The 26,690-nt window shown below is 49.3% G+C and overlaps 1 protein-coding gene across 2 annotated transcripts in view; it reads right to left on the bottom strand.

Annotated features, from left to right (window-relative positions):
- Positions 1-26,690, bottom strand: part of DAB1 (DAB adaptor protein 1) — a 1,456,966-nt gene that overhangs the window by 12,974 nt on the left and 1,417,302 nt on the right. The window contains exons 12-17 of one of the 2 annotated variants that reach the window (XM_045291934.1): positions 26,183-26,233; positions 26,046-26,093; positions 20,351-20,413; positions 17,947-18,055; positions 8,208-8,756; positions 3,417-3,544 (exon numbers count right to left, since the gene is read on the bottom strand). In XM_045291934.1, the coding sequence (XP_045147869.1) occupies positions 3,417-3,544; positions 8,208-8,756; positions 17,947-18,055; positions 20,351-20,413; positions 26,046-26,093; positions 26,183-26,233 (948 nt within the window). Of the gene's footprint in view, positions 1-2,950; positions 3,062-3,416; positions 3,545-8,207; positions 8,757-17,946; positions 18,056-20,350; positions 20,414-26,045; positions 26,094-26,182; positions 26,234-26,690 lie in introns of both variants that reach the window. The other variant, XM_004699390.4, reaches the window with a different exon arrangement.

The raw sequence follows: 26,690 nt of genomic DNA, 5'->3' as shown, positions 1-26,690 counted from the left end.
GGGGGGGGAGGGAAATAACTAAAGATATTTCTCTTTGTTGCTAAAACAGAAATGCTATCTGAGATGGGTCTTGAAGCTTCCACACCTGCATGGATTTCTTGCATTTCCTCTGACTGCAGTGTGAGATGGCTTGAAATTATCAACAGCTGCCACCCTTACCTACTCAGAATTGAGCAGGGATTTCTAACAAAGAGTAGTTGGTGATAACGCCTGCAAGGACAATACAAGGGAGGAACTTGGCTTCCCAATGGCCTTAACCACCTCTGCGTGGTATCTCTCACCCAGCACTAGAAAGGCACTAAGGAACTGTAGTTAGAAATGGTCCAGCTGGGTGGACAGGTGAATGTGGTGGAGACAGAAAGATAACTTGGGGCTTGTGCTGCTGCTGATGGAAGGGTCTCATTGATGGGTGTCTTAGGGGAGATTTCTGCTAGGCTGGCATTGGCCTGTGGCAAGCAGTGTTTGATAGGGAGTTGAGAAATTGCTGGGCTCCGTTGCCAATGAGAGAAAATGGCCTCAGGAAGGATTACAATCAGGATCCCCAGGGAACTAGGAAGTGCTTATTATGGTGTACATGTGAATGTAAGCACGCAACTGTGACTATGGGATCAAGACAGAAGAAATACGGTTCTCCTTTTCTGCCCACAGCCCTTTTCAAAAGACAGATGGGAAATTAATGATATGAGAAATTTTAAAATGTACAAAGCAAAGCCTCCAATCCAATGTTAAGGTAAGATTTATTTTGATGAAACATCAAAAATTCAAAGTGTTGGAAGTCAGCATTTCTGAGCCGCGGATGATGATGGTGATGGTGATGCCAGTGATGGTAAAAGGGAAGGGGGAAGGATGGCATTGGTAGTGATTTATCAGGATTATAATGGCTTAGGGTGCAATGGCAGTGGCAGCTACATCTACTGGGTGATTATCACATGCCGAACATGATGAGAAGAACTCCACATACATCACCTCTGTTAGTCTGAAAAATTACCCGATGCAACAGGCACTATCAATTGACCCTAATTTTTCAAATGAAGATAATAAGTGAGGGAATTATTATGAAAACTCATCAGGGTCAACTACATGATACACGGTGGAGCTAGAATCTGAACTCAGACGATCTTATGCTAGAAGAATTCTAAGCTGAGTGCTGAATGCCCTTCCCCGTGTAAAGACTCAAAATATGCTACTGTCGTCAACACAATGGATAACGGACGATGGGAAACCAAGACTCCGTGAAACTAGGGTTCTTCCCCTAAAAACCAGAATAGTAAGTAGCTTAGTTAGAATTTAAACTCAAGTTCCAAATCCTGAGCTGTTCCCACTGCACGTGTGACAGCCATTTGCCACTTGGCCGTGGTTTGGGGCCCTGGATTGGGCATCAAATGTGGAACAGGCTAAAGTCCCTGGAAATAGTTCACCTTGTATGACTGGCTCAACCGAACAGGCTCATAAAGGGGACGGCTTGATACATTGATCTGCAAATGCCGTAAGTCATCTTTGTTTTCTACAAGAACTTCAATTCTAGGATGATGTCCGGTGCTATCCTGATGAATGACTCTTGTCACCCTCCGTTCATGCCTCAGATTGCTCCAGGCAAGGCTGAGCATGGGAAATACAACAGCAGCAGGAAGACGGAAACCGCAAGGGGAATGGTCCCAAGGAGCCTGCCCGTAATCTCCAACTCCTCTCTTTGCAGGAACATTGACTTTGCCTTTAATTCATCAGGTCCCCAGATAGCTTTGCAAGACTGAATTTTCACCAGCATGATGTATTATTATGTGCCATTGTCCTGATATAAAATGTAGCCAAGTATACAGTGTGTTAAGTTCTTTAATCATAAAATCTATGAACAAAATGCACTTTCAAACAGCATATTAGCTCTCAGGAACTGTCACCGTAACTTATGCATGGGCTGAGCCTGTTTCTGGGGCAGCCTCCGAACCCCATTTATGACCAGTGAAAACTACTTACCATTTTAATGGTTCTGGCCACACTGTGCATGGACTAAGAAAAGCCGCTCCGTGAGTCTGGCTTGTCAGGCCAACACATTTATAGAAAACTAGGAAAGTATTTGAAAATTGAACACATTTGTCAAGGAGTGACCTTAGAGATCATGTCTGGGTAACAAGGTGTACTTCCGTCTCCTGAGAAGGTTGGCTTCATCAGCTCCTCTTTCTTTCCATCAAATCAGATGTATTGAAATTCGAGTGCCCAAAGCTACGCCGAGCAAATCTAAGTACACCTCTCACAAAGTAGTTGCTGATGGAATCTGAAGTGACTCCGGGGTGACAAGTCACACGGCTGCAGCACGGCTGCAGCACAGAAGCTCCTCGGACGTGAGAGCTGCTTGCCTTTGGACTTGGAATTGCACTTTCCGCGTGGAAATGGTGCGGGCACCATCACCGGCCGAGACAAGGAGGCCTGGGTTATCTCACATCATCTTATTTCAAATCCGGCTGGCTTTTTTTTTGCCTTTTTCTGGCGGGGAGGCGCTTCTTAGTTCGGCATCTCAGCTGTGTTTAATGGGTGACCTCTTTGGATCTGCTGAGTACAGGCAAAGGCAGTGACGTTTCGATGAAAGCATTCCAGCACCTGGACGGTGTTTCACTGAGAAATCATCAGGGCGGCCCGATCCAGGCCTCTCAGAATGTCTGTTTCCATGAACGTACAGGAAGGGTTGGCCAGCCCCGCATCCCACTGGGATGGTGTAATTAATAAGATCACATGACCACTCCCCTCCAGCCCTACCTCCCAACATATGTCAAAGGTCATGCATCCACAAGGGAAAATGAGATGGAAGACGGACGCCAGGCAGAGAGAGATGCTACAAACACTGGGCAGAGAGCTCAGGCAAGGAAGGATGGGGCAAACGTAGGGAATGTGGCATCAGACGGGAAGAGCAAGCATGAGGGTGGGGGTGGGGGTGGGAACAACAAGGACAGATACCTACCCAGACCTGTGCTATCTAGCTACCGGCCTGTGGACTTATATTATCACCACTGGGCTCCCCACTGGGCTCCCCAAAGGGGTCGCTGTTGGATGAGGCCTGTGATCCATCAGGCTAGAACACAAGAAGATAACACCTTTTTTTTCCAGCAATTGAAAATAGAAGACAGTTGGGCATAGTTTCATGCAGCGGATAAATCAGTTATCTTAAAAGGATGGGGGTGACCCCAGTGAGATCATGCTACACCCAGAGATGCAAGAACGGGTTGTTAACGACTCAAAAAAAGAACAGTTTCCAGCGGACTTGGGTGAACAGAGACTCAAAAGCCCCGTTAGCAGCTCCTCTGGAATTCTCAAACCTGAGTCGGCATTGTTTGCCTGTGTAGATTGTGGCATGCACGGTCCCTCTCAGAGCTGACGGGTGTAATTTAGGGAGGGGGAAAGCCTGAAGCAATGAGGTAGCCACTTACTGCTTCTTGCTCTTCGCTTTTGCTGGGACTTTCAAAGCCCTCTTCGAAGATGTCGTCCGTGGTGGGATCGCTGGCATGGGATGCAGATGATTTGGATGGAGAGCTCTGTCTGGGGGCTGGGGTTGGAGCTACACAGAGAGCGTGCAGAAGAAAGAGGAGAAGACCCTTTCAATGAAATGCGGCCACCCTTTGTATTCCCCCAGCACCTCAGGGACCCGACTGAGTCCGGTCGCAGGACTTGCCTTTCCGAACTCAAGATAAATCAAGTGAACATTTCCATCACTGCTGTGCACAGAACTGTCTTATCCTCTCACACACTTGATCTCATGGACGGACCTTAGTAAGGTTGTGCTGTGCAGGGGATGGTCCCAGGGCAGTAGCTTCAGCATCATACAGCCACTTTTTAGTAATATGGAAGGGCGCTTCAAGGAACATTGAACAATAAGGGAATTTTCTCTTAAATCGTTTGAAACCCCTTGTACATCCTCCAAGTGATAAACGCTGCTTCTATAAGCCCTTCAAGTGAGTCTCATGCCTGCTCTAGTTTGGGAGCCATGGGGGCTCTCTGACTTTCTCCCTCCTCTCCCATGTCACCCGATGAGTACACTAAGAGAACATCGATCAGAGGGCAACAACAGCCATTGTTGAGTGCCTTCTAGGTGTTAGGCACTGTTAGAGAAGTCTCAGATACTACCTCTAATCGTCATCAAGAAGGAAAGTGGAGGCTGCTAAGTGAACCACCTAGCTAGTGATGGGTAGGGGCCAGGTTTTGAATCTGGACATTCATCACAGACATTCTGCACATAACAGAAGTTCTAATAGAATCTGGACATGGCAGACACTCGTTAAGCAACCCCCCACTGCAGAACAAGTGCCTTAGACCTTTGCCCATTGGACTCTAGCCTTGGACTGTGTGAGTGAGCTTTGAAGTCAGAGGCGGCAGACCATAGCTCCACAGCTGGTCCTTCATTTTTCAAAGTATATAGCTATGGGTTTGCTGCGTTGAGAGAGAAAAATAAAGGTTTCTACTCCTGCACAGATTTACAGCCTCAGAACCTCCCAGGGTGGGTTCTAGCTACACTGTCCTACGAGTTTGCACGAGTCAGAATGAACTCAATGGCAGGAAGGTGGGTTTGGAGTTTGGTCTACTGACTATCCAATTGCCCCTCTTCTCCTTTGTTGCAGAGATTTGTAGCAAGTGGGTCATAGGCAACAAGTCAAGCCTCACTCGTCTCTAATTTGGTATTGAAAACACAGTCCTTGGTTCAGTTCCAAGCGAGAAGGGAGTCTGGCGTGGCTTTGTAGTGGAATTTCAAATGCCATCACTAGGGTCTCTCTGCCTGACTTTTCAGAATGCAGGTCATCTGAGTGCTTAACAGACAGTGGCTTACCACCATCGAGCTTGATGCCCACCTTTGATCCCAGTGAACTCACTTTTAAAGTAATGACATGATTTACCTTGTGCCAAGCAGAGAGACACTGTGCGCGGCACCGCTCCTCATAGTTCACGATGTTGTCTAGCATAACGCATGCTGCCACACATCGTGAGCATGTGCGTATGTATCTGTGAGTGTGTATGTGTGTGCACATACATGTGTTCTTCCCATGAAAACACTGCAGCTCTGAGGGGCGAAGCAGCTTGCTCATTGCTCTTGCACAGCTATGAGAAGGCGGCACTGCCTTTAACCAGGTCTCACTGCCATCGAGTCGCTAGGAGTGACTGAGGCAGGGTATAGGACAGGATGGAACTGCACCTGTGGGTTTCTGAGACCACAAGTCTTCACAGGAGGAGAAAGACTCATCTTTTCCCCAAGAAGCAGCTGATGGTTTTGACCTCCCAGCCTTGTGGTTAGCGGCTCAGTGCCCAAGCACTGGATTGAAATGAGACAAGCTATTTGAAAACACAGGTGTTTAATAGAGGGCAGCCGCAGAGTCCTTGCTCATGGACTGGAATGCCTGCCGGGCGGCTGTCCACAAAGCCAGCCCTTTGACCGCACCAGCCACCTGGAAGAAAACCTGAGGCTGTCTGCTTCTGTAGAGATTCACAGACTCAGAAACCCAACGGTGATGGCAGTGAATTGCATTTTGAGTTGTGTTTGCAATCTTAAGCGTCTTGTGTATTAAAAGGAACCCCAGTGGCCCTGGCAGGGAGGTACTGGGCTCCCAACTGCACGGGCTGCCATTCAAACCCACCACCTTCTCCTGTACAGGAAAGGGTGAGACTGCCTGTTCCCATAAAGACTGAGCACCTTGAAACCTGACACAGGGCCTCTCCGAGTTAGGCTGGACTTGATGGCAGTGGGTGTATTGCTTGCCAAAGGCTGAGCACCCCTGCTGCGCTGCCAGTTCTGATAAGTACATTGCTCCTATAGAAATATATTTTTAATGAACTCATTAGGAAATGCAACAAGTGAGTTTGTTTCTGAGCATGCCTTAACCTTTCTACGCTTCCTCCGTATTCTCACTCTGGGGGAGATTTCCCTCCCAGGGGACATTTGGAGGCTGTTTTGGTTGTCACCCCTCCGTGGGTGGGGCTGAGCTACTGGCATCTACTGAGTAAGAGGGACGGTTCGACACGAAACCTTCTACAATGCAAGGGACATACCCGGAAGGAAGGGAAAAAAATAGCTGATCCAAAATGTCCAGCGTGTCAAAAGTATTTTGAAACCGTGATCTAAACACCGAGTGGCCTTTGCAAGTTCACTCCGCTCGTAATGTGCTTTCCCCATTGCCTGCAGGTGTGCAGTCCCTGGCTAGCATTTTGAGAGGTGTAGGACTGGCTGCCAGCTGGAATCGACTTGATAGCAAGGGACAGGCATGATTAAGATGTGCTTCCCTGTCCTCAAAGAGCTTGCGCTTCCCCTTTCATTTGGAGCTGCACACAAACTCATTGGGTGGCAAACGCTCGTCCTTTACAAGAAGCTTGCTTATGCATGCACGGCTGTCATTTCACCAGCACCTCACTCTACAAGTTCATTCGTCTCCATTGGCGCTCTCTGTGCGTTAGCGCGCCCAGAGATGCCCCGCTATGTAGATGATGAGGCCAGGGGGAAGGAAGGTTGTTTACATACAGGAAGGCATTCCTTTTCAGAAGAGCATTCCAAACCTGGCTGAAATGACACAATCGAATTGTGTTAACATGAAGGGTCCCCTCCGCCCCCTCCCTTTTTGACAGTTCACAGTATTGGCCATGCAGCGATCCGTGTCCACTGTGACAGTAATGAAAACACAGAACGCATCGTACCAAGGGCCTTTTTGTTTCCCCTTATCAATTGTCAAGGTGCAGGCCGCAATCGCGTCCACCAAACGCGCGCGCACACACACGTAAGGGTCCGTGGATTCTAATTTGGCTGCTGTGTGACTGCTTCCCAGGCAGCTGGTGGTAGAAGCATGATTTAGGGTAGAATCACTGAATGCCAGAACTGGAAGTAGGGACCCGGCTCATCCAAGCACATTCGCTTATTTTCCTGAGGACACAAGGAGCCTTGGCAAGTCACACGCTTGCTGAGGGACACAGCGTGGGGGAAGGGTTTCAGGACTAGAATCGTGGTCCAGGACTCTGCACCAAGCGCTGGGTGTGATGACATGACAGTGGTGGGCCTCACCCTTGAAACGGCGTGAGGTAATAGCAGCTTAGTACTAAACTCAGGTTCTGTATCATAAATTCATGGAGTAACCCTCAGCCTGAGATATAAACCAGGGACTCGTGAGTCTATTCCAGTTCATAGCACCCTCGTGTGCATCAGAGCAGAAACCAGCACTTCTGAGGGGTTTCAATGGCTGTGATTTGGGGAAGTCGATCATAAGGTCTTCCTTTTGTGGGCCCTCTGGGTAGATTTGAACCCTCAACGTCTCAACCAGTCATTGAGTACTTTACCCTTTATGCCACCAAGGGACTCTTTAGCATTGGACAGGGCTAATGAAATAAAAATGACTTGTACACAGGTAAAAATCTAGTGTGTAATTAATTTCTAATTACAAATTTTTGTGATCCCATTTTCCCCTTTATTGATTAATAGAAGCTTGAAGCCAGAATCTAGCTTCAACTTTGCAGTAGTCTAGAACTTTATGACTACTATACCTCTGTCCTAAGGTATTTCTTGAATTAAGTTTCTCATCATTTCTCTTGTAAATTTTAGCGTGTATATTCATCATTGTTTCAGTGTCAGTAAGCCGTATTCAAATCGGTGCATCTTTGTGGATTAGGGAATGTATGAATGATCAAACATGTAAAAGCTTACGAGGCAGGGCAGCCTGCTGGAAGGAAACTCAACAGCCTGTTCTGCTATTAACAGAATTAACAGCTCTATTCACTGCTACCACCTTGTCTATTGTCTTTGAACTTCATGATCTATAAAGGAGATCTGAAAAAACTGGTCAGAAGCAAGGTTAGGCGTATTAAAATAGTACATATCAAGCTCATGGAAGAGACGTGTGTCATGATCAGTACCTAATGGCTGGTGCTGTTCGCAGCAGTGACCAATAGTGATGACCATCAGTAATGGGGCAGTGAACACACTCAGCTGCAGCCCAAGCGTGTACAGGTCTGAATCTACCCAGAGGCACTGAAAGAGAGGTGGCAATCGACTCCCCCCAAAACAGCTACTGCAAACCCTACAGAGCACAGTTCTACTCCTACGCAGCCGGGGTTGGAGTGGACTCAGTGGCAGCTGGTAGTTGTTGTATCAGCAGCAGCAGCAGCAGTTGGATATAACTGAGGGGAGTTTTAGGACTCTGGACCCCAGGTATCACATGCTTTGGGTTTTATATCCCAAATGAAGGGCAACTCACGTGAGTTGGTCGACGGCGTGGTAGAAGTCACAGGGGTCAAATTCAACTGGGAAATGTCGAAGTCATCACAGTCATCCGTATCCTGTGCCACCCCGACTTTGCTGAAGTAACTGGAGAAGGCCTCTGAGGTGCAGGTGAGGGAGGGCTGGTCGGGTTTGCGGGACGGCACGGGTGGAGGCTGGGCCATCTGGAAATCCTTAAATATTTCCTTCCCCATTTTCTGTCTGGCCTTGTCGGCCTGCGGACTGGACCTGGCGGAGTCACTCGTGGCTGGGACAGTTGCAAGGGGGGTCAGGGGGCCTTGGAACATGGCGGCTGGCAAAGGCATAACAGTTGGCGTGGGCATGAAGGCGGCTGGCGGGAACTGCCCGGCAACAGCTGGCCAGGGCTGCTGAGTGGCAGGGAAGAGCCCCGGCTGGCCCCAAGCGATGGGCTGAGCCCCCGGCATCACCTGAGCGACTGGTGGCTGAGCACCCATGGCGATCTGCTGTTGGACGAGGGGCTGCTGGCCCCAGAAGGATGGGAGGACGGCGCCCATTGCAACATAACCTGGAAGCGAAAATGAAGAGTCAGGCATCCTGGAAAAGAATGAGTCACGGGACTAGGCAAAATGTACCATGCTGGTCTGTGTGCTAGGGACCAAGGGTATAATGGTGAGTGACACAAACGCTCCTGCCTTCATGAGGTCTACCTTCTAAGGGGAATATCCAGTCCTTGGGGCTGAGGGGTCAGACACCAGCTAACAGTAAATGCCTGAACCAAGAGGAGCCATTCCCGCCATCACCCCCCACACAAAGAGCCAGCACCACAAAACTCACTGCCATCGAGTCGAAGCTGACTCCTAGTGACCCTACAGGAAAGGGTAGAAATGCCCCTGAGTTTCTGAGCCTGTCAGTCTTCATGGGAGCAGAAAGCTCCGTCTTTCTCCTGCTGAACTGCTGGTGGTTTTGAACTGCAGGCCTTGCCATTAACTGCCCAAGAGTAATCACTATGCCACCTGGGTTCCTCCAATACACTAGCGGTGAGTCAATTAACTGTTTGACCCCTTTGGCCCACAGATGATCTTATCAATACCCAAATGGCCCTTGGCAGACACAGCCCTGCTCTAGAGGGTGGAGAACAGAGGACAGGTCAGACAGAAATAAAGGTCAAGCTGGCAGCAGGGAGATGGAGGGAACTAAGGAAGGCTGGGTAGGGCACCAGGCCAAAGCAAGAGCAATTCTAGATGGTTTGGGGCAGGATAATGGGTAGGAGAGATCCTCTCTTAGGGAATGCTTCACAGGCAGTAACTACAATGTAGTGAGAACGCAACCCCTTCAGATACCCAGGGGATGTGTTGATCTTTCTACAGTTGTTAAGTAGGGGGTCAGTGTACAAGAGAGAGCCTCAAAGAGATGGACTGTCATGAAGGTTGCAACAACAGGCTCAAGCACAGGAACGATTGTGAGGCAGGTGAAGGGCTGGCTGTGCTTCATCATGAGTTGGCACTGACTCAATGGCACCTGACAACAGTCACAACCGTGAAAAGCTCCTCCGTCAACGGGTGCTCAGCGGAAAGAGCCGCAGGGCAGGGAACCAGGCAGCCGTGAGTTTGAATTTTCCCTCTCCTTCATGCTGGGCTCAGGGGATTCATGTTTCTAAGATTTAGGCTCTTTGTTACAAAGCTAGGTTGTAGTATTTTTTTTCTCCTTAGCAGTGAGGGAGTGTGCAAAGTGAGGGGGAGTCAGAATTTTGAAATTGTAAAGGCCAAAGTTAAGGAACCCTGGGGTTGCTGTTGAGTAAGCATTGGATTGCTAACCATAAGGTTGGCAGTTCAAACCCACTAGCCATTCCTAGAGAGAAAACGAGGCTAACTGTTTCCATAAAGACCGACTGCTTCAGAAACCTTATCTACATAGGGTCACTCTGAGTAGCAATTAGTCCAATGCAGTGGGTTTTGTGTTTTGTTTTAGAGGCCCAAACGGAACTTCCAACGTGTTATTTATGTAACGTAGGGAGAGATTTTTAACATCTAAGGCACTGGTTTCCTTATCTCTGAAGTGGGCATAAAACATCTCCGATCTCATTGGGTTGGTCTGAGGGTTAACCAACCTGACGTATTTCAGATATTGAGTTCTGTGCCTGGAAGGGCACCTCATACGGTGGTATAGGGTGGGCACAGCATTACTCTAGGGTGGGCACATAGTCCACGACTATGAAAATGGTTGGCTGTATCACTGCTTTCAGATGAGAGATGTGCTAGAATAAAACCAAACCCTTGGCCATCAAGCGGGTCCTGACTCCTAGGGGCCCTATGCGGAGTTTGAGATTAGAAAGCTGTACAGTAACAGGTAGCCTCGTCATGGAGAGGCTGGTGGGTTTGAACCACTGACCTTGAGTTGAGCAGCCCAGTGCTTACCCTACTAATTTCCACTTAGCTAAAACCTACCAAGTGCCAGGTGTAGTATTAGGTGCTTGGTATCACGAAAATCCCCGCAGAGCAGCCGTGATCCAGTTTTGGGGGATGAACAAATTGGTGCTCAGAGAGGAAAAGCACTAGCTCAGGGTCATACAGTTGGCAAGAAGGTAGGGTCAGCGTTTGTCCAAGGTCACCTCCTCACCAATGCCATCCTTCCCTCGGGGCGCTCTGGGGACTTGCATGTGCAGTGAGTGGGCTCTGGGAAACAATGGCCGGGCCACGGAACAGAGGGTGGGGGTGCTAGCTCTGCCAGACAGCCCCAAATAAGCACCTTTATGGTCCTCCGAAGGATTCTGCAGGTGCAGTTACAGTGAGACCAGAACAAAGAGGAGCGAGGATGCAAATTAGTCAAGGGATGACGGGAGGTGCTATGGCCCTGATTCTATCACGAGTCACGCCAACCACTCTGGTGACTTGCCTGTGCTCAGCCTGTGGCTTCTCAAATCCTTTCAACCCTTGGGATCCAAGGGCAGCAACTTCTCGTGTTAGACTGACAAGCTGACACTCAAAGGCAGGCCATGTCCTTGCGAGGTGTCCATCTTGTGGCTCACGGCCACCCTGTTCTGAGGCGAGGCCTCAGCAGGGCAGAGACAGGACGTATGGCTCCCTGATGATGCCCCTGGCAGTGTCAGAGGCTTTTATGCAATAAGGCAGAGGGATCAGCAAACGAAACAGAACTGCCCTCCAACCTCGCCTTGGCTCAACTGCGCTGGACTGAGACAGGCAAGGAGGCATTGATGGTCACTCGCATTGAAACCTCGGGCTGAGTTTGCCTCACCTCTCCTAACGATCCAGTGACCTGACCCGGACAATAACCGATTCACCAACTTTGCTCTTCTTTCTGCTTTGCTGCATGCAATCCACAAAGTCCACAGTCAACCACCAGCCGCTTCAAGTGAGAAAGATGGGGCATTCTACTCCCAAGAGGAGGAGTTAAAATCTTGGAAACTCATAGGGGCAATTGTACCCTGTCCTACATGGTCCCTGTGAGTCAATGGCAGTGAGCTTGGTTTGGTTTCTGGTTTTGCTTTGGTGAGGCTTAGTGGTTTTCAGTGGAAGTGATACTGCCCACTAGAGGGTGATTGGAAAACTTTTGAGGCAATGATTTACGTTTGGGCTGCTAACGGCAAGGTCATCAGTTCAAAACTACCAGCTGCTATGGGAAAAAGATGAGGCTTGCTCCCCCTGTAAAGAGTTGCAGGCTCAGAAACTCACAGGGATAGTTCTACCCTGTCCTACAGGGTCGCTCTGAGTCAGAATCACCTCCTTGGCAGTGAGCTGGTACGAGCATAAAGTTGTCAGTTTAAGCCCACCCAGTGCTCTCAGAAGAGAGGCCTGATGCTCTACTTCCACCACAAGGAGAGCCAAGAAAAGCCCAGGACACGGTTCCCTCTCTAACGCTGGGCACCCCGCGAGCTGGAACAGACTTGACGGCGACGGGTTTGGGTTTCCTGTCTTGGGATTTTGGGTGGTGGTGGTGGTATAGTGTGGTTTTTGTTGGTGGTGGTGCTGTTCAGATAGGGCAAACATTTCACACACTTGGCTAATAATGGAAAGGCTGGAGGTTCAAGTCCACCTAGTGGCACCTTGGGAGAGCGCCCTGGCAAACTATTTCCTGAAAAATCAGCCACTGACAACTCTCTGGAGTACAGGTCCGTTCGGACACCGGGGGTCTCCGGGAGTCAAAATGGACTCAAAGAAATGGCTGCACTGTCTTTCTCCAAGTGCACAGTGAAGCCTTGAATCCCACAAGTGCTCTGATCTCTCCTATTGGGGACAGGTTTCTTCCCCCCACCCCTTCCCTCCTCCTTCCCTCTCTCTCTTACTCGCTCGCTCACTAGAACTAACAGATGGGCTGTGCACACTTTTCTGGAGAGAGTTATTAGCATGTCTCTCTGGCTTCATGCCATCTGCTCCAGACCAAAGTACAACACTCACAAGAAAGAGAGGCAGCACAGGGTAATTGAGTATCATATTGGGGGTGAGGGGCGTGTGGGGCTCATCGTCTTTTCCTGGGAAGGAGGGGTCCTGACAGTCTGGCTTCTCCCTTGGCCCGTGACCTCTGAGCTCAGGCTCTCAACCTAGTGGCGTCGTGGGTGTCCTGAGGAGACATCTCTGTGGCAGGGCTGTGAAATCATCCGACGAGGGGAGCCACTTGGTGGCTGTCACTACAGCCACTTAACAGCTTATTAACCGTTTACTCATTAATGCTCCCCAGCAGAGGGCGGGGGGCCAGGGAGCATCTGTTGGTGCCAGGAGTTCAGAGCCGTCAGAGCTCCCCTTGCCGGGAGAATGCACCCGTGTGACGGCCTGGCAGTGAGTTTTCGTGCTTTAAGTGTGCCGAGTTGTAATTTGTAACCAATGCTAGCATCTGGGGACTGCCTGCATTCTTTGAGAGAAAAGGAGGAGGAAGCAGACCTAGATCTACGAAAAAACACTTCAAACGACAGCACTCCTCTCCTTTCTAATATTTACACTGAAGCTATGTGGTCCCTGCTACCTACCCTATCTCATTTGATTGCTTGATTGATTCAAACCCAACCCTACTGGTTATCAGGCATTGTTTTCATCCTGGAGACGCAGCAAAGAACAAAACAGTCAAACCTCTGTCGAAGTGGAGTTTACACTCGACTGCAGTGGAGCCTGGCAACCAGCCTCCGGGGCGGCTGGTCCCATTCTCTCTTTCATCGGTACTTGGATATGAGAGGTAGCCCCAGGGGGACACAGCCTACCACTGTCGTCTAGTTTTTCAGTGACAGAGCGCAGGGTCTGCTAGAACGCGCAGCAAACACTATGGGAATTCCTGAGGAGAGTTGATCGGTCCGTGTTCTCAGGCACTACTTCAAAGGCTGGAGGTCTGAGCTGACCCAGAAGCGACTTAGAAGAAAGGATTGGCCATCCATGCCCGGCAACCCGGCCACTGACAACTGGAGAGTGCACACGGCTACTCGGACGCACACAGGCCTCTTGGGAGTTGGATTGACCGGATGGCAACTGATTTGGTTGAACAGCTCCAGGAAGGAGATGATCTATTGTTCCCATTCGATAGGGGGGTTCTAGATCAGATCCCTGCGGCTCCATGGAGATTTAGCTGCAGCTGGTCGAGGATAGAACCTGGCTTCACGCTTGCACGTCCTCCCTACAACCCAGACCTCCTCTGTTGTGAGGGTTAGGGATTAGTTGGTTAGACTCCCCTGGGTAAGGGTAAGGGCAGAGCTCAACCTATCCAAAAGCCTGATGACACATTGGTGTCATAAGCCTTTTTGTGTAAGAGAGAGGAGAGAGTTGAGAGGAGAGAAGAGAGAGAGAGAGAGAGAGAGAGAGAGAGAGAGAGAGAGAGAGAGAGAGAGAGAGAGAGAGAGAGAGAGAGAGAGAGAGAGATTGGAGAGAGAGAGCAAGGCGAGTCAAATCCTTTGGCACTTCACCTTCTGCCAGGGCTAGTTCTTCCATCTCCGGTTGCATCCCCTGCTGATCCCAGGAGCTGCCAGAGGACTACTGTAGACAGCGGATTCATTTGGCCCACTTCAGACTTATTGCATCTACCAGCCTGTGCTCTCTGCTTCGTCATCCTGTCTGGTCCCTTGATCTCCTGTGGCATCACCTGCTGACCTTAAGAGGTGTCGGCAGACTACACTGACTTGAATCAGACTGGATTTACCTATTTCTACAACTGTGTACGCTGTATCTAGAGATGGTTTGGTTTCTCTAGAGAACCCAGCCTAACACAATTGTCAAGAGGCCAAAGACCTAAACTTTTTTTTAATTCTAAGAAAACAAAGGTAGGACAGGCCCGCTTTCCTTCAATGTCAGATATTTTGAGGCATCATGGTAACAGCAGCAGTTTCCACACCAAGTGTCTAAGAGGCAACGGCATTTTTCAAGGCACTTAACTTTATTTTCTCATTTAACCCTCATGATAGTGTTGTAAGGGAAGTCTGATTTCCCACTCAGTTATATAGAGCAAGGGGATCTGGCTCTGTCAGGTTAAGTAAATTTCCAGGGAGTCAACAACTTATTAAAACACGATGGAGCCAAGATTCTAATGCTGTCTATCAGATTCAAAGGCCCACAGAAGCGGGTCCATTGTACTGCCTAGCCCAGTGCATTCCCCAGTTTCTTTATCAAGACCTGGCCCCTAAGTGACAGGTAGAAGGAGACATAAGAGGTGTAGAGATTTCTCAGGCCAGTTAGGGCAGGGAATAAGCAGATAGCTGCTCATCACCCACAGGAGTCTGGTTTTGTTCAGCAGCAACATTTAAATGGATCGAGAAAGCAAAGCTAAGTGGATGTGCATGAGTGTTAGCCTTATGCCTTGAGGATGGAGACCTTGGCAGGAATCTGCCCACTGGTTGAACAGCTGAGGAAACCAAGTCTGGAGACAAAGGGGTAATTGCCTAATAGCTTTGGAAAGGGCTGAACACGTCGCAAGACTGAAACTGGGCCCGTCAAGGCTCATACCTGGCACAGGTGGAGGACGAGGTCCAGGCCAGTGCTGTGCCTGGCACAGGCAGGTCTTTAGGAAAATTGAGTCACATTTGAGGACTGGGAGAGATGCAAGATGTTACCTTATCCCTGCTCTCATTTATTGAAAAGGAAATTACTGACTTGAAGGTGAAGCCATTCCACATTGTGGGATACTCTGCAGCTTGCCACCAGGCTGGCTCCCTGCTGGCCTTTTCTACTCCCCTCCCATCACATCCCTCCTTGAGCCCCCGACCACCGAGCACACCTGGCTCCCATGCTCACCATCTGCCTGAACCTCAAATCCCTATGCTCTTCTCTACCTTTGCTGTTTCCCATATTACTCACCCATCGCCAGAGTGCGCCCAGGGTGGTGCAAACGGTGCCCACCCTGTTACCGCACTGGAATACAAAAGCCCTGGTGGTGTAGTGGGTTACCCCCTGGGCTTCTAACTACAAGGTCAATGGTTCAGAACAACCAGCTACTCCAGGGGAGAAAGATGAGGCTGTCTACTCCCATCAAGAATTACAGTCTCAGAAACTGACAGGGGGATTCTACTCTGTCTTACAGGGTCGCTTGAGTTAGACTCGACTAGGTGAAGTGAGTTGCATTGAAAGACTGGAAGTTCAATTCCACCCAGAGATAACTCAAAAAGAAGGCTGATGATCTACTTCTTAAAAGCCAGCCACGGAAAACCCAAACGAGAGCAGTAGCTCAGGTCTATTGCCACCCGTGGCGTCACTGTGGGCTGGATGGCCACCAGTTTCCCTCACTCTCCAGTGCATTGCTGAAGTTGTGGTTGTTGGATGCTGTAGGGTCGGTTCCAACCCATCGCGGCCGAAACCACAGAACAAAACACTGCCCAGTCCTGTGCCATCCTCACAAGTGTTCCTACGCCCGTGTCCACAGTGGCAGCCACTGTGTCCACCCATCCCCTTGAGGGTCTTTCTCCTTGTCCCGGTTCATCGACCTCACTGAGCATGCTCTCCTTCTCCAGGGACTTCTCCAACATGTCCAACGTATAGAACACAGGTGCTGCCATCCTCACCTCGAAAGAGTCCTCTGGCCACACTAGGGCCTTACATCTTGTTATAGGTAACAAAAGTTACATATGGTTATGCTGACTGCCCTCTTCACAAGACCTCTCTGCAGGTAAGAGTCTCCATCTGTCGCTGCCTCTGATGGGCTACAAGCATTTAGAACGGGTCCTGAGACGTGACAGACCCTCGGTGAATATTCATGAAATTCAACACAGTTGTGAATTGTTTAAGTTCAGTACCTGGAGAACTCATGAGTTACTCTAGCACTTTTTTTATTCATTAATAGAAAGCATGGGTATTCTAAACACAAACGAAGAGCAGAGAAGGATAGTGCATTTCTGATGAAAAAATAGTTGTTCTTACGTGAAACTATAATACTATTACACAATTCCCAAGGAGATCTTAATCTTTGAGGTAAGGGAAATTAGTCATTACTACCATTCCGTTTTAGAGATGGGGAAAACAAATTCAATTGGGAACCCTCGCGATTAACTGAATGTTTCGGCTCCCTACAGAGTTTAAATGGTAAGTGAGAGCCGGGGGCTGCTGAGCTCTGTTCCTTCTGAAACTTCAAAATGATCCTTTGGCTCAGAAGGAATAACTATAACTATTTCAGGGCAGGATATAAATTTTTAATTTACTTTGAATAAAAGCAAGGTTTATGTTTTGGTGGCAAGAATTTGCTTCTGATACTATGTAATTAAAAGCAATTATTTATAGAAAAAAGTGCAAGAACATTTGTATTCTAAAAGATTCAAACTCTATTTACCATTTATAAAAATAGAATAGAGAAAGATGATACTACAGATTTCAAATAGGTGGTTAAAGAAAAAAGAAGAAGAAAACTCTTTTAGGCTCTTTTGTGTATAAAAAGCAGGACAAACACCCCTTGAGTCCCTGGGTGGTGTAAAAGGTCTTTCTTGGCTTTCGGCCTAAAGGCTGGCCACTGGGACACATCCAGTGTTGCCACAGAAAGATTACAGAGAAGCCATGGGGCAGGTCACGCTGTAACCCACGGGTTGCTGTGAGCCAAAGGCATCTTGACAGTAATGGACTTGCTTGTGGGTTTAACACTCCCTTTGGTGACTTCAAGTCAAGAGTGACCGACCCAGCTACCCGAACAGCTTTACTGCCTTGGAAGCAAGGGAAGGCATTGGGCATTCCACTGAATTCCAACTCACCTGAAATGCTGTTGTAGTATAGATTCTTTCCTCTATTGTACAGGGCATAGACATGTTTCAAAGAATAGTTGGAAAACAGAATAAATGGTACATCACCACGCCCCCATCCCAGTCCCTTCCCAATTCACTGTTAGCGGTTTGCTCTCATTCCCTTAGGGTTCCCCCTTGTAAGCCTCCCTTCTTGGGTTGGCATCAAATAGCAGGTGCCTTCTATGCATCAAGGTTTCCGAGGTCTGTGAAGAGCTGCCTCCCATCCACATCCCAGGTTGCTGCCTTCCCCTCCATGGGATGAGGTGGAAGGAGCAAACGGACATGTGTGGATTTGTAGGCAGACTGTAAATGTGCCAAGCTCCCTAATGTGGCATGCCCAAGTAGCCTGGAATCCTGAACTCTCCGGAGGAGGGCTGCATTCCCACCAGCAGTGCACCAGACCTTTGGACAACCACTGAAAGCTTCCCAGTGTCACCCCAAGACTCGGAAGGAGAGATTGGAGGTTCCCCGGGTGTTTTGGTGCCCTCTGGCAGCAGGCTCAACCATTCCTCTCTCTTGAAGAGTGGGAACCAAAGAAATGGAAGTGGGTTGGCGAAAGCAGGCTTACCTGAGGGTACAGCAGCAGTGCCGAAAGAAACAGAACCGAACATGTCTGCACTCGCCGGAAGGGTCTGAGATGAAGATGGGATAAAGGCATCACCTGGAGTTGCAGGAGTCTGTCAGGCAGAGAAAGACAAAGGATGCATGAGGCAGGCCTGGCTCAGCAGTCGCCCAGGGTGGGAAGTAGCAGGGGAAAGCGGCACTGAAGAAGTGAGTCATAGTCCGGGCCACTTATACGGTGTTTAGACCTTGGGCTAGTTAAACACACTATACAAGGGGCTTCACATTGTTTGTGGGAAAATTCCATGATTGTTCTCTGCCATCTTCCCCAAGAACCTCTTGAAGCCCCCTAATTTCCACAAAAGGCGGGGGTTCCTACTCTGCTGAAGCTGCTGTGAAGATTAAATGAGGTCATGCATTTAAACCACTCTGTGCCATGTTTAGACTTCTAGTACGTGCTCAGTAAACTATGGCCAAGATCATGACTATTTAGCTTATGCGTCTTGGAGAGTTTTTCAAAGCATCAAATGATCCCCTAATACCTGACTTTCGCCTTTGAGAGGTGGTCCATTCAAATGGACATACTTTCTCTTAGGACCTACTGTGTGCCCAGCTCAGGGCACTTAAACTACGACCAAGGAACACATGCTGACTAAATGGACACACTGTGTTTAGCAACTGGAGTATACACACTAGTGTCCTGGAACCTCCCAAAAATCTGCCTGCATTTTCACTTGCAAAAAGGACTAAATATTTTCAAGAGGATGACAACAACAACAAATGATGCCTACCCAGCTGAAAACCCCACAGTTCCCGGCTTGTCCTGCAACTCCAGAAAGATCTACCATATGCACTGATGGCCAGGGCAAGGGGTCCGGCAGTAAAGCCATGAGTATGACTTTGTTTTTTAAATGTCCCTACCTATTTAAAGGAGCCTTTTGCCGACAGTGAATACGTTTGTTCCATACCATAATATCCTTGTTTTTTTTTTTCCACCCTTGAAATAGACGGGGCAAGCAATTAATCCGGAAACCATGGCAATTAGACAAGGCCATTTTTAGACGAGCAGCTTGTGGGATGGACGGCATTGTTCTCAGGATTATTAAATACTCATTTGAGCTGTGCTTGGGTTCAGGGCCAGAAATACAGCCATAAGCTGCTGTGTTAAGCACTTTTAAACACAAGTCAGCGCTGGTCTCTTTCCCCCCATGTGACCTTGAGTGAACCATGTGTCTTTGCTGGGACTCAGTTTGCTCATCTCTAAAATGAGGGGGATGACATGAGAAGATGTCCCCAGAGATTGCCTAAGAGTGGAGGAGAGCGTGAGACTCCACAGAAGCGCGCAGCTTCCCTGGGGACAGAAGCTGCAGCCCCTCCCTCACAGCTGCTTTGGGCATCAGGTGCTGGGAACAGGGCAGCTGTGTCTGGATTCCCTGGTGGCCATTGTGGGAAGCAGGGTTTCGTGCCATCTGTCCTCAGTGGTAAGGTTACAGCCTTTTCTCTCTGAGGCGCATCTTGCCAGTGAACCATAGCGCCATCCCTGAGCTTGCACAATCGCCCAATGCCCAGAGGAGCTGCCCCTTCCTTGCAGTTTCAGCGGGTGCAGCTGCAGCTGACTGCTCTCTGCCCACCTCCGAGGAGGGGCAGGGAGGGGCTGGCCGGGTCTCTTTTCTTTGCAGTGGCTGCTGAGTTGCCTTTGAATGCGTCCAGCTCTCAAAGCATTGGGATGCTATTTGCCACTGGGGTTATTGCTCTTTTCTTCTTTTCCTGGTCAACTCAGGGCTTCTTGCAAACTCTGCCCCTTATTCCCTGGGATTGAGGTGCTGCCTGAGGCTCTGAACTGTGGTCCGGAAACCAATGTTTCCAGAGTAGCTGGGTGGGACCAGGTCATGGTCTGGGAAGGGAGGGGCTTGTTGGAAGGGAGGAAGGTAAGAGGAGAGGAAAGAAGGTAAGAAGGATGTGCACAGAGCAGACAGGGACAAGGGAGAAGACTCTTCCGTGACGGGACTGCCCACCTGCTTACTGGGTCCCAGGCTCTGGGCAGATGGTGACAAATACCTCATCCTGTTTCTTGTCATGTTGCATCCCCGCCCCCCTTTATTTCCAACTAGACCACAGCTTATCCAGGGCTCTTTAGCAAACAACCAGGAAACGCCCTGATCATCGCTGAATGCCTGGTTCTCGTTTGTTTCTCGTAACAGAGGCATGGATACCATAGAGCCTGCTCTTTGCTTTCGTGGTCAAAAGAATTGAGGCTGGGGGTTGCTGCACCCACAGTGTGTAAGTCTCAGAGGTGACATTTGCTAGCTGACCACTTGGGTGAGAGTCCAGGATCTCTCCACTACAAGAACATGGAGCAGGGGTGGCCAGAGGGGGTGGCGGGCAGAGTGCAGAAGGGACAGCATACTTACAGGGGGAGAGGTTATATCAGGAGGGGTGGACATGTCCCCAAAAAGTTCTAATTGGGTCACAGCCTGAAAAGACAAAAAGAGAACCATATGACCATGAGAAGTGGACCAGAAGGTATTGCTGGGCCCGTCATTAACAATTGGATGACGAGGAGGAAAAATGTTCCCATCCAAATGATGACCCCCAGGTGGCTATCGCTCTGCCTCACGATTCCAAAGGCAACAAAGCAGACTGGACTAGATTCCCTTCTCCCTCCAGTGCATCTGGTTGATCTTCCAGGCAGAGTCAGGGAGGTCTGTCCATTATCCTCTTTCCTGCGCAACAATGGGAGCGCTTCGCACTCATGCACCACCCAATGCCAGCAGCGCCCCAGGAGACAGCGACAGAGGCCTGGAGAGCAGTCCCATCATCTGCATCTCTGTCACCCGTGCATCGGCACATCCCAAATGCCACCGTGTGCTCCGGACTGCCAGGCATGACTTCAGGGTCATTACTCTGTCAATGTTCCCAATGCCACTAACCCTGAGAGGCAGGACTTATCACCCCCACCTTTATTGTGTCTCAGAGGTTTACAAGGACATATAGTCCAAGGCTGGAGAGCTTGCAGGTGGAGCCTGCAGTCAACTGGTTGCTCCTGAAAGAGCCCATCTTTAGAGAAAACAAGTCGGTGGGGGCAGGGCAGAAGCAACACATACTATTTAACACCAGCAACAGCATCAAAAGTCAGTCTAGCATATCCACTATTAATCACTCCTAGGAACTCCATCACTGCAGACACTGGATCATCTCGAGCCCCATCCATCATAAGAGAGTGGCTGACGAACTCCTTTAAGGTACACTTAGAAATTAATCTGCATACACTACCAGCTTCAGAGACAGTGGGGAGTCTATGGCAGGAGCCCAATGGCCTGACATTCTGCGAGAAATCTACAATCCTGTGCATTATGCAAACCCATCCACCGAGGGAAAACCATTCTGTCTTCACCTTCAGATTGATAATGCGAGTTTGCAGTAGGGGAGGGGGGCCAGGAAAGCATCACTGAATAGAAAGCACAAGGTGAGTCTGTCCTGCCCCCACAGGGTCCCTGCATGCTTGCTTTTCCCAGGTCATGGCTGGACCGCAATAAACCACGCACTTTCCCACTGCCAAGTGTGTGACCTTGAGGTGCTATAAAGGGCATACACTGGGGCTCTACCACCTCCAACTGTCGTGTGGGGCTGCAACTACTCAGAGCTGCAGGTTCCTTGGCTACGGAATGGAGATCAGAAAGGACAAAACTAATGGCAGGACTTTCTTTGACATTAGACTACCAGTGGTTTGTGCTGTTGGGTCCATGCTGACTCATAGTCACTGCACAGGACAGACCGGAAGTGCCCCCAGGTTTCCGAGGCTGGGATCCTCATGGGAGTAGCGTTTTTTTCCCACAGAGCTGCTGGTGGATTGAACAGCTCATCTTTCAGTTAGCACTGATGCAATTAGCTCATCCACCCCCAGGGCTCCCGAGGTTAAAAATTAAAACAAACCAACAAAAAAAACCACCTCACTGTCATTAGTTGATTCAGACTCATAGTGACCATACAGAACAGGGTAGAACTGCCCTTGTAGGTTCTGAGATTGTAATTCTTTATGGGAGTAGAAAGCCTCACTTTTCTCCTGCAGAGCAGCTGGTGGTTTTGAACTGCTGCTCTTGCCCAACATGCCACCCGTTACAACACCATGTCTCCTCAAGACCAAATGATAAACTAAACCAAAAGAGCCCACCCAGTCTAGTGCCATCACACTGACTCTGACTCAAAAGTCAAGCCAAACCCCAAACTCCCTTCCTTCCAGTCAGTTCTGACTGACGGAGACCCCATAGGACAGGGTAGAACTGCCCCATAGGGGTTTTCCATGACTGTAACTCTTTATAGGAATAGAAAGCTTTATCTTTCTCCCTCAGAGCTGGCTGATGGCTTTGAACTGGGGACCATGTGGTCAGTAGCTCAACTTGTAACCACTATGCCACCAGAGCCACCATTTCCCAGGCTGTGCACCTTGATGGGAGCAAACAGCTCCCTGGACCATTGGCTTAGCAGTTAGTAGGCCCAGGCTTAACCCACTGTGCCACCAGGGCTCCTGGGAGATCCCTTGTGAGAGATCAGTTCACTGTCATGAGGCAGGACTGGGAGCTGAGCTCTCTGTGAGTCGCGGTGAGAGCACTTCAAAGGAGGGGCCCAGTCTGCTCTGGGGAGAGAGGTTCCATGAGGCTTTTCTAAAGCAGATGGCTAAATCCTGGCAGAGAGTTAGCCAGGAACCAGAGAAGAGGTGGGGCAATCCAAGCAGATGAGACCTATAGCAGCCAAAGGATAGATGCTTGGAACAGCGGCGCAGGTTAAACAACATCAACCAGCCCCCAATCGGCAGCTGCCACGTTGATTCTGACTCAAACAGGGGACACCTGCTTGTAGGGTAGACCTGCTCCATGAGGCTTTCAAAGGTGGGACCTTGCAGAAGCCAACTGCCAGTCCTTTCTTCTGAGGTGCCTCTAAGTGCTTCACGCCACCAACCTTCTGAGTGGAGTGCTTAACTGTCTGCACCACCCAGGGTCTGCAGCACAGGAAGGTGGAAGTGTAAATACGCAGCTGGGGGCATTAGTGTGCTGGTGGGGTGGACAAGGACAAAGCTACCGTGGGCCTGATAGGCTAGTTCCTGTTTTATTTCTGCCATTACCAACTTGCTATCTGCCTTTGATAAGAGTGCAGGGACCCAGTGACAGAGAACAGGCGGGTCAGCCTTTGGGCGGTGGGGATGGTGGCATGTGCCCTTGAGTTGGCTCTACCTCCCAGGGGCGCTCTGTACAACAGAATGCAACAATGCCCGGCCCCGCGTCATCCTCACAAGTGTGGCTGCGTTTGAACCTACTGCTGCAACCACTCTGTCATGCCACCTTGTCAAGGGTCTTCCTCTTTGGAGAAAAGCCAGGCTTTTCTCAGGTGACACGACTTCTTTTTCAGGATGATGGCCTCGGTGGAAGCATACCCACCAGTCATTTTAAGCCTCTCCCAAATTCATAAAAGGAATACTTCTAGCTAATCAGAGCAAATTCTGCTTCAGGGCTTCCTGCCGATTAGAACTCCACACGTTTTAAATGGCCCGCAACTATTTCCAGTGTTAGGAAAATATTAAAATGAACTTCATAATTAAGTCATACAATTTACATTTCAAATGCGTTGAACTCATGGTACGCTTTTACTAACATCATAAATATAATTTATTGGCTAATTTTCTCCTTAAGCACAACTTTTAACATAACCTTCATTCTTGAGATAAAGACTTTTCTCCTGCTGGATGGTTTTCACTCAAGGATTAAACAAAAGAAAAAAATCACGTATAAAATCACATATAAAACATAGATTGCTATTTCATTCCATTGGGTTTTCCTGAGTTAATTAAATTTTATAGAAAAAGGGGGATTCCTAGGCCATAAAATTAAAAATAATTCTAATAACCATATGTGATAGAGAATCTGGAGTCATATCGACTTCCACAGTGCGCACCCCTCCCTCTCCTCGTGTTAACCCCAGTCCTTGTATTTGTAACCTAATAAACCATGTTCCCTCAGATAGTATTATTCTAATTAACCACGGCAAAGCCCTAAAGAGGGAAGACTAACAATTCATACTTGTAAAACACTATATAGTTGCCAACACATGTTATAATACATGACCATCATGGCGAATACTCTGGGAGTCCAAGAGGATGGCCACCCAGGTAGTCCTGCTGGTGTCAATACTTTGCACATGGACTGACTGATGCTGAGCATGGAGGTGACTTGGCAATGACTGGTCAGCTCAGAGAACCTGAGACTTGACCCAGAGGCTAGCAAGCATCCTGTTTATTGACAGGGCACCGTCCAAAATCTTAGTCTTCCTAAGGGATGAGAACCCAGCTCCACGATATTCTATAACCAGAGCCAAGGGATACCACCGTGCACATCCATCCAAAAGACTTCACAGGCATGCCTTTCACTAGTGACATGTCACAAGTCTTTGGCTGAAGAGAGATGCAGCTGTAGGCGTGGTTTTTTTTCTTTCTGTCTTTAGGTCCAAGGGCATTTTTCAGGAGAAAGAGAGGGACATTGAGAACTGTCCACACCGGGGAAGGTGATGTAGAGGTCATGTAGAGATTGAAGGGGAAGGTCACGTAGAGATTGATGGGAGGTCATGTAGAGATTGAAGGGGAAGCCCCTCCGTGTCACCATCAGGCCTGCCTCCACCCCCTCAGCCATTCTTTCCTAGGAACAATTGACCGTTGCCTCCAAATATGCAGAATTCTGGACACTGAGCCTATCTCCTAGGCCCCTCTGTTGGAGAAATTCTGTAGGCCTCATGGGTGTAGGCGGAGATGTCATGGGTTGACCCCCACAACACCCTCTCATAGACCCACCTCCTCTGTGCCATTTAGAAAATGGATGGGCACCCTGCTGTGTGCATCGGCTACTGGGTCATGGGCAGAGCCTGTCAAGGTCAGTAAGGCCCATCCCCAGCCTCTCGAGGTGACTGTTTCGCAGATCTGCAGACTACCCGCACCGTCAATGCAGGGCTATCAAGGAGTGACGTACAGGAGATTAAGAAAGCAGCCGCCTCCGCAGGACCTTAGCACGTGCTCCTCCTCTTTCTTCAGAACGCTTTTTCCTTCCCTTCGTGCCCTTTCTGTGCCTCCTTCAGGACATGAACGAGCAGGCATTCTTCTTCCCCGGGGAAGTGTTTTTGCCAACATCCCCATCCCACTGTGATTCTCCTGTCTCTGTGATTCTTCCCTTCAAGGAAGTACTACCAGTACCCTGAAAACCTTCAAAACCCCCACCGAGGCCTGAGCACAGCCTAGCCTTGCAAAAGCTGTCCAGGTGAATCTAATTTGCAGCCACGCTCTTCCTGCTGATTCCATTTTGACTCGTGATGACCCTTTAGGACCGAGGAGACCGGCCCGATACGGTTTCCGAGGCTCTAGATCGTAATGGACGCAGACTGCCCACATCTTTCCCCCTTGGAGGGATGGGTAGTTCAGATGGCTATCTGTTTGGTTTGCAGTAGCTTTAACCATTGCATCACCAAACTCCCACTATTGTCCTCGAGGCACCCCAAACACTTTGCATTTCTGGGAGGGTGTCATAATATTTGCCAACCTGTGAGTCAACTAATATGAACAAACCTTGGCTGAAAACCAGTCTATCCATATAAAGGGCATGTACACACTGAATGAAAGTCTGACCTGCTCCGCTCCCCACTGTGTCTGAATTCCGAGCATATTGTGACAGCTACACGAGGCTACCCAGCTGTACCTCATCCCATTCCATCTCGTCCCATGCTACACTTTCAGTCCATCTTTCCTTGAACTCCACTAAGCCCTCTCATACCCGCCGCATGGACCAGTATGCCTGGTTCATGCCAAGGGCCCGAGGAGTGTTTGTTGGGTGAAAGCAAGAGTGGCCACCTTTTCTCTGGAGCACACGCTTCCTCTCGCATGCATGCACGGGGACTCATGCTCGTATGATCTGCTCTCTCTGCAGCTCCACCCCACCCACCCCACCCCCTGCAGTGTCCACAGGAGCAGTCACATATCAGAGGGGCCCAGGGGAAGAACAGGCATCTGGTGCCCCTGGGAGCTGCACACTCTGGCTGGAGCACCACCACTGCACAGGTGCCTGCAGGCCTTACCTTTACCGTCTCAAGGAGCTCCCCATAGTCCACCAGTCGGGTTCTGTTCTGTAACCACAAGGCATGACACATGAGCATGAAATGAACGATGGGAGAATGATGTGAAAGAGTTAAACAGACAGGGCCCTCAGCCTTACCGGGGTGGCCGCAGCAAACCGTTCTTCAAAATCATCAAACGGGTGGCTGTTCTGCAAGTGGAAGGGATGATGAATGAGGATGAGGTGTGTGACGTGCAAATGACATGGATTTATGAGTTTAATGATGACGGTATCTATGGTTTATACGCCCAGGGTCTCGGGAGGCAGGAGCTGTTGCCAATGGACTGTGAAAACCCCTGCAATATGTTTCCAGCACAAGCAGACGACCGAGCACACGTCTGAGTAAGAAATACAGCCATGGCGAATCTGTATTTTCAAAGTCCACCTTCCTGCAATTACAGACGTGACCCAGTCGGTCTCGACAGGGCTTGGTGGAAAGAGCGCAGAGTTGACATAGAGATTTTCCTTCTCAACGCATGAAAGCTGGTACCTAGCACGTTAGTCGATTCTCACTGTCGGAGCAGCCTCTGGACAGCGAGCTCTGTAGGTGCTTTTGTGTGCATGGTCCTTGCTACTCAGAATGCTCTTGCACAAGCAAAACGCCGCC

Source organism: Echinops telfairi, unplaced genomic scaffold (genome assembly GCF_000313985.2).
Source record: "Echinops telfairi isolate 266 unplaced genomic scaffold, ASM31398v2 ScPeMD7_443;HRSCAF=831, whole genome shotgun sequence".
Taxonomy (NCBI): domain Eukaryota; kingdom Metazoa; phylum Chordata; class Mammalia; order Afrosoricida; family Tenrecidae; genus Echinops; species Echinops telfairi.
This window is presented reverse-complemented; position numbering and strand designations above follow the sequence as displayed.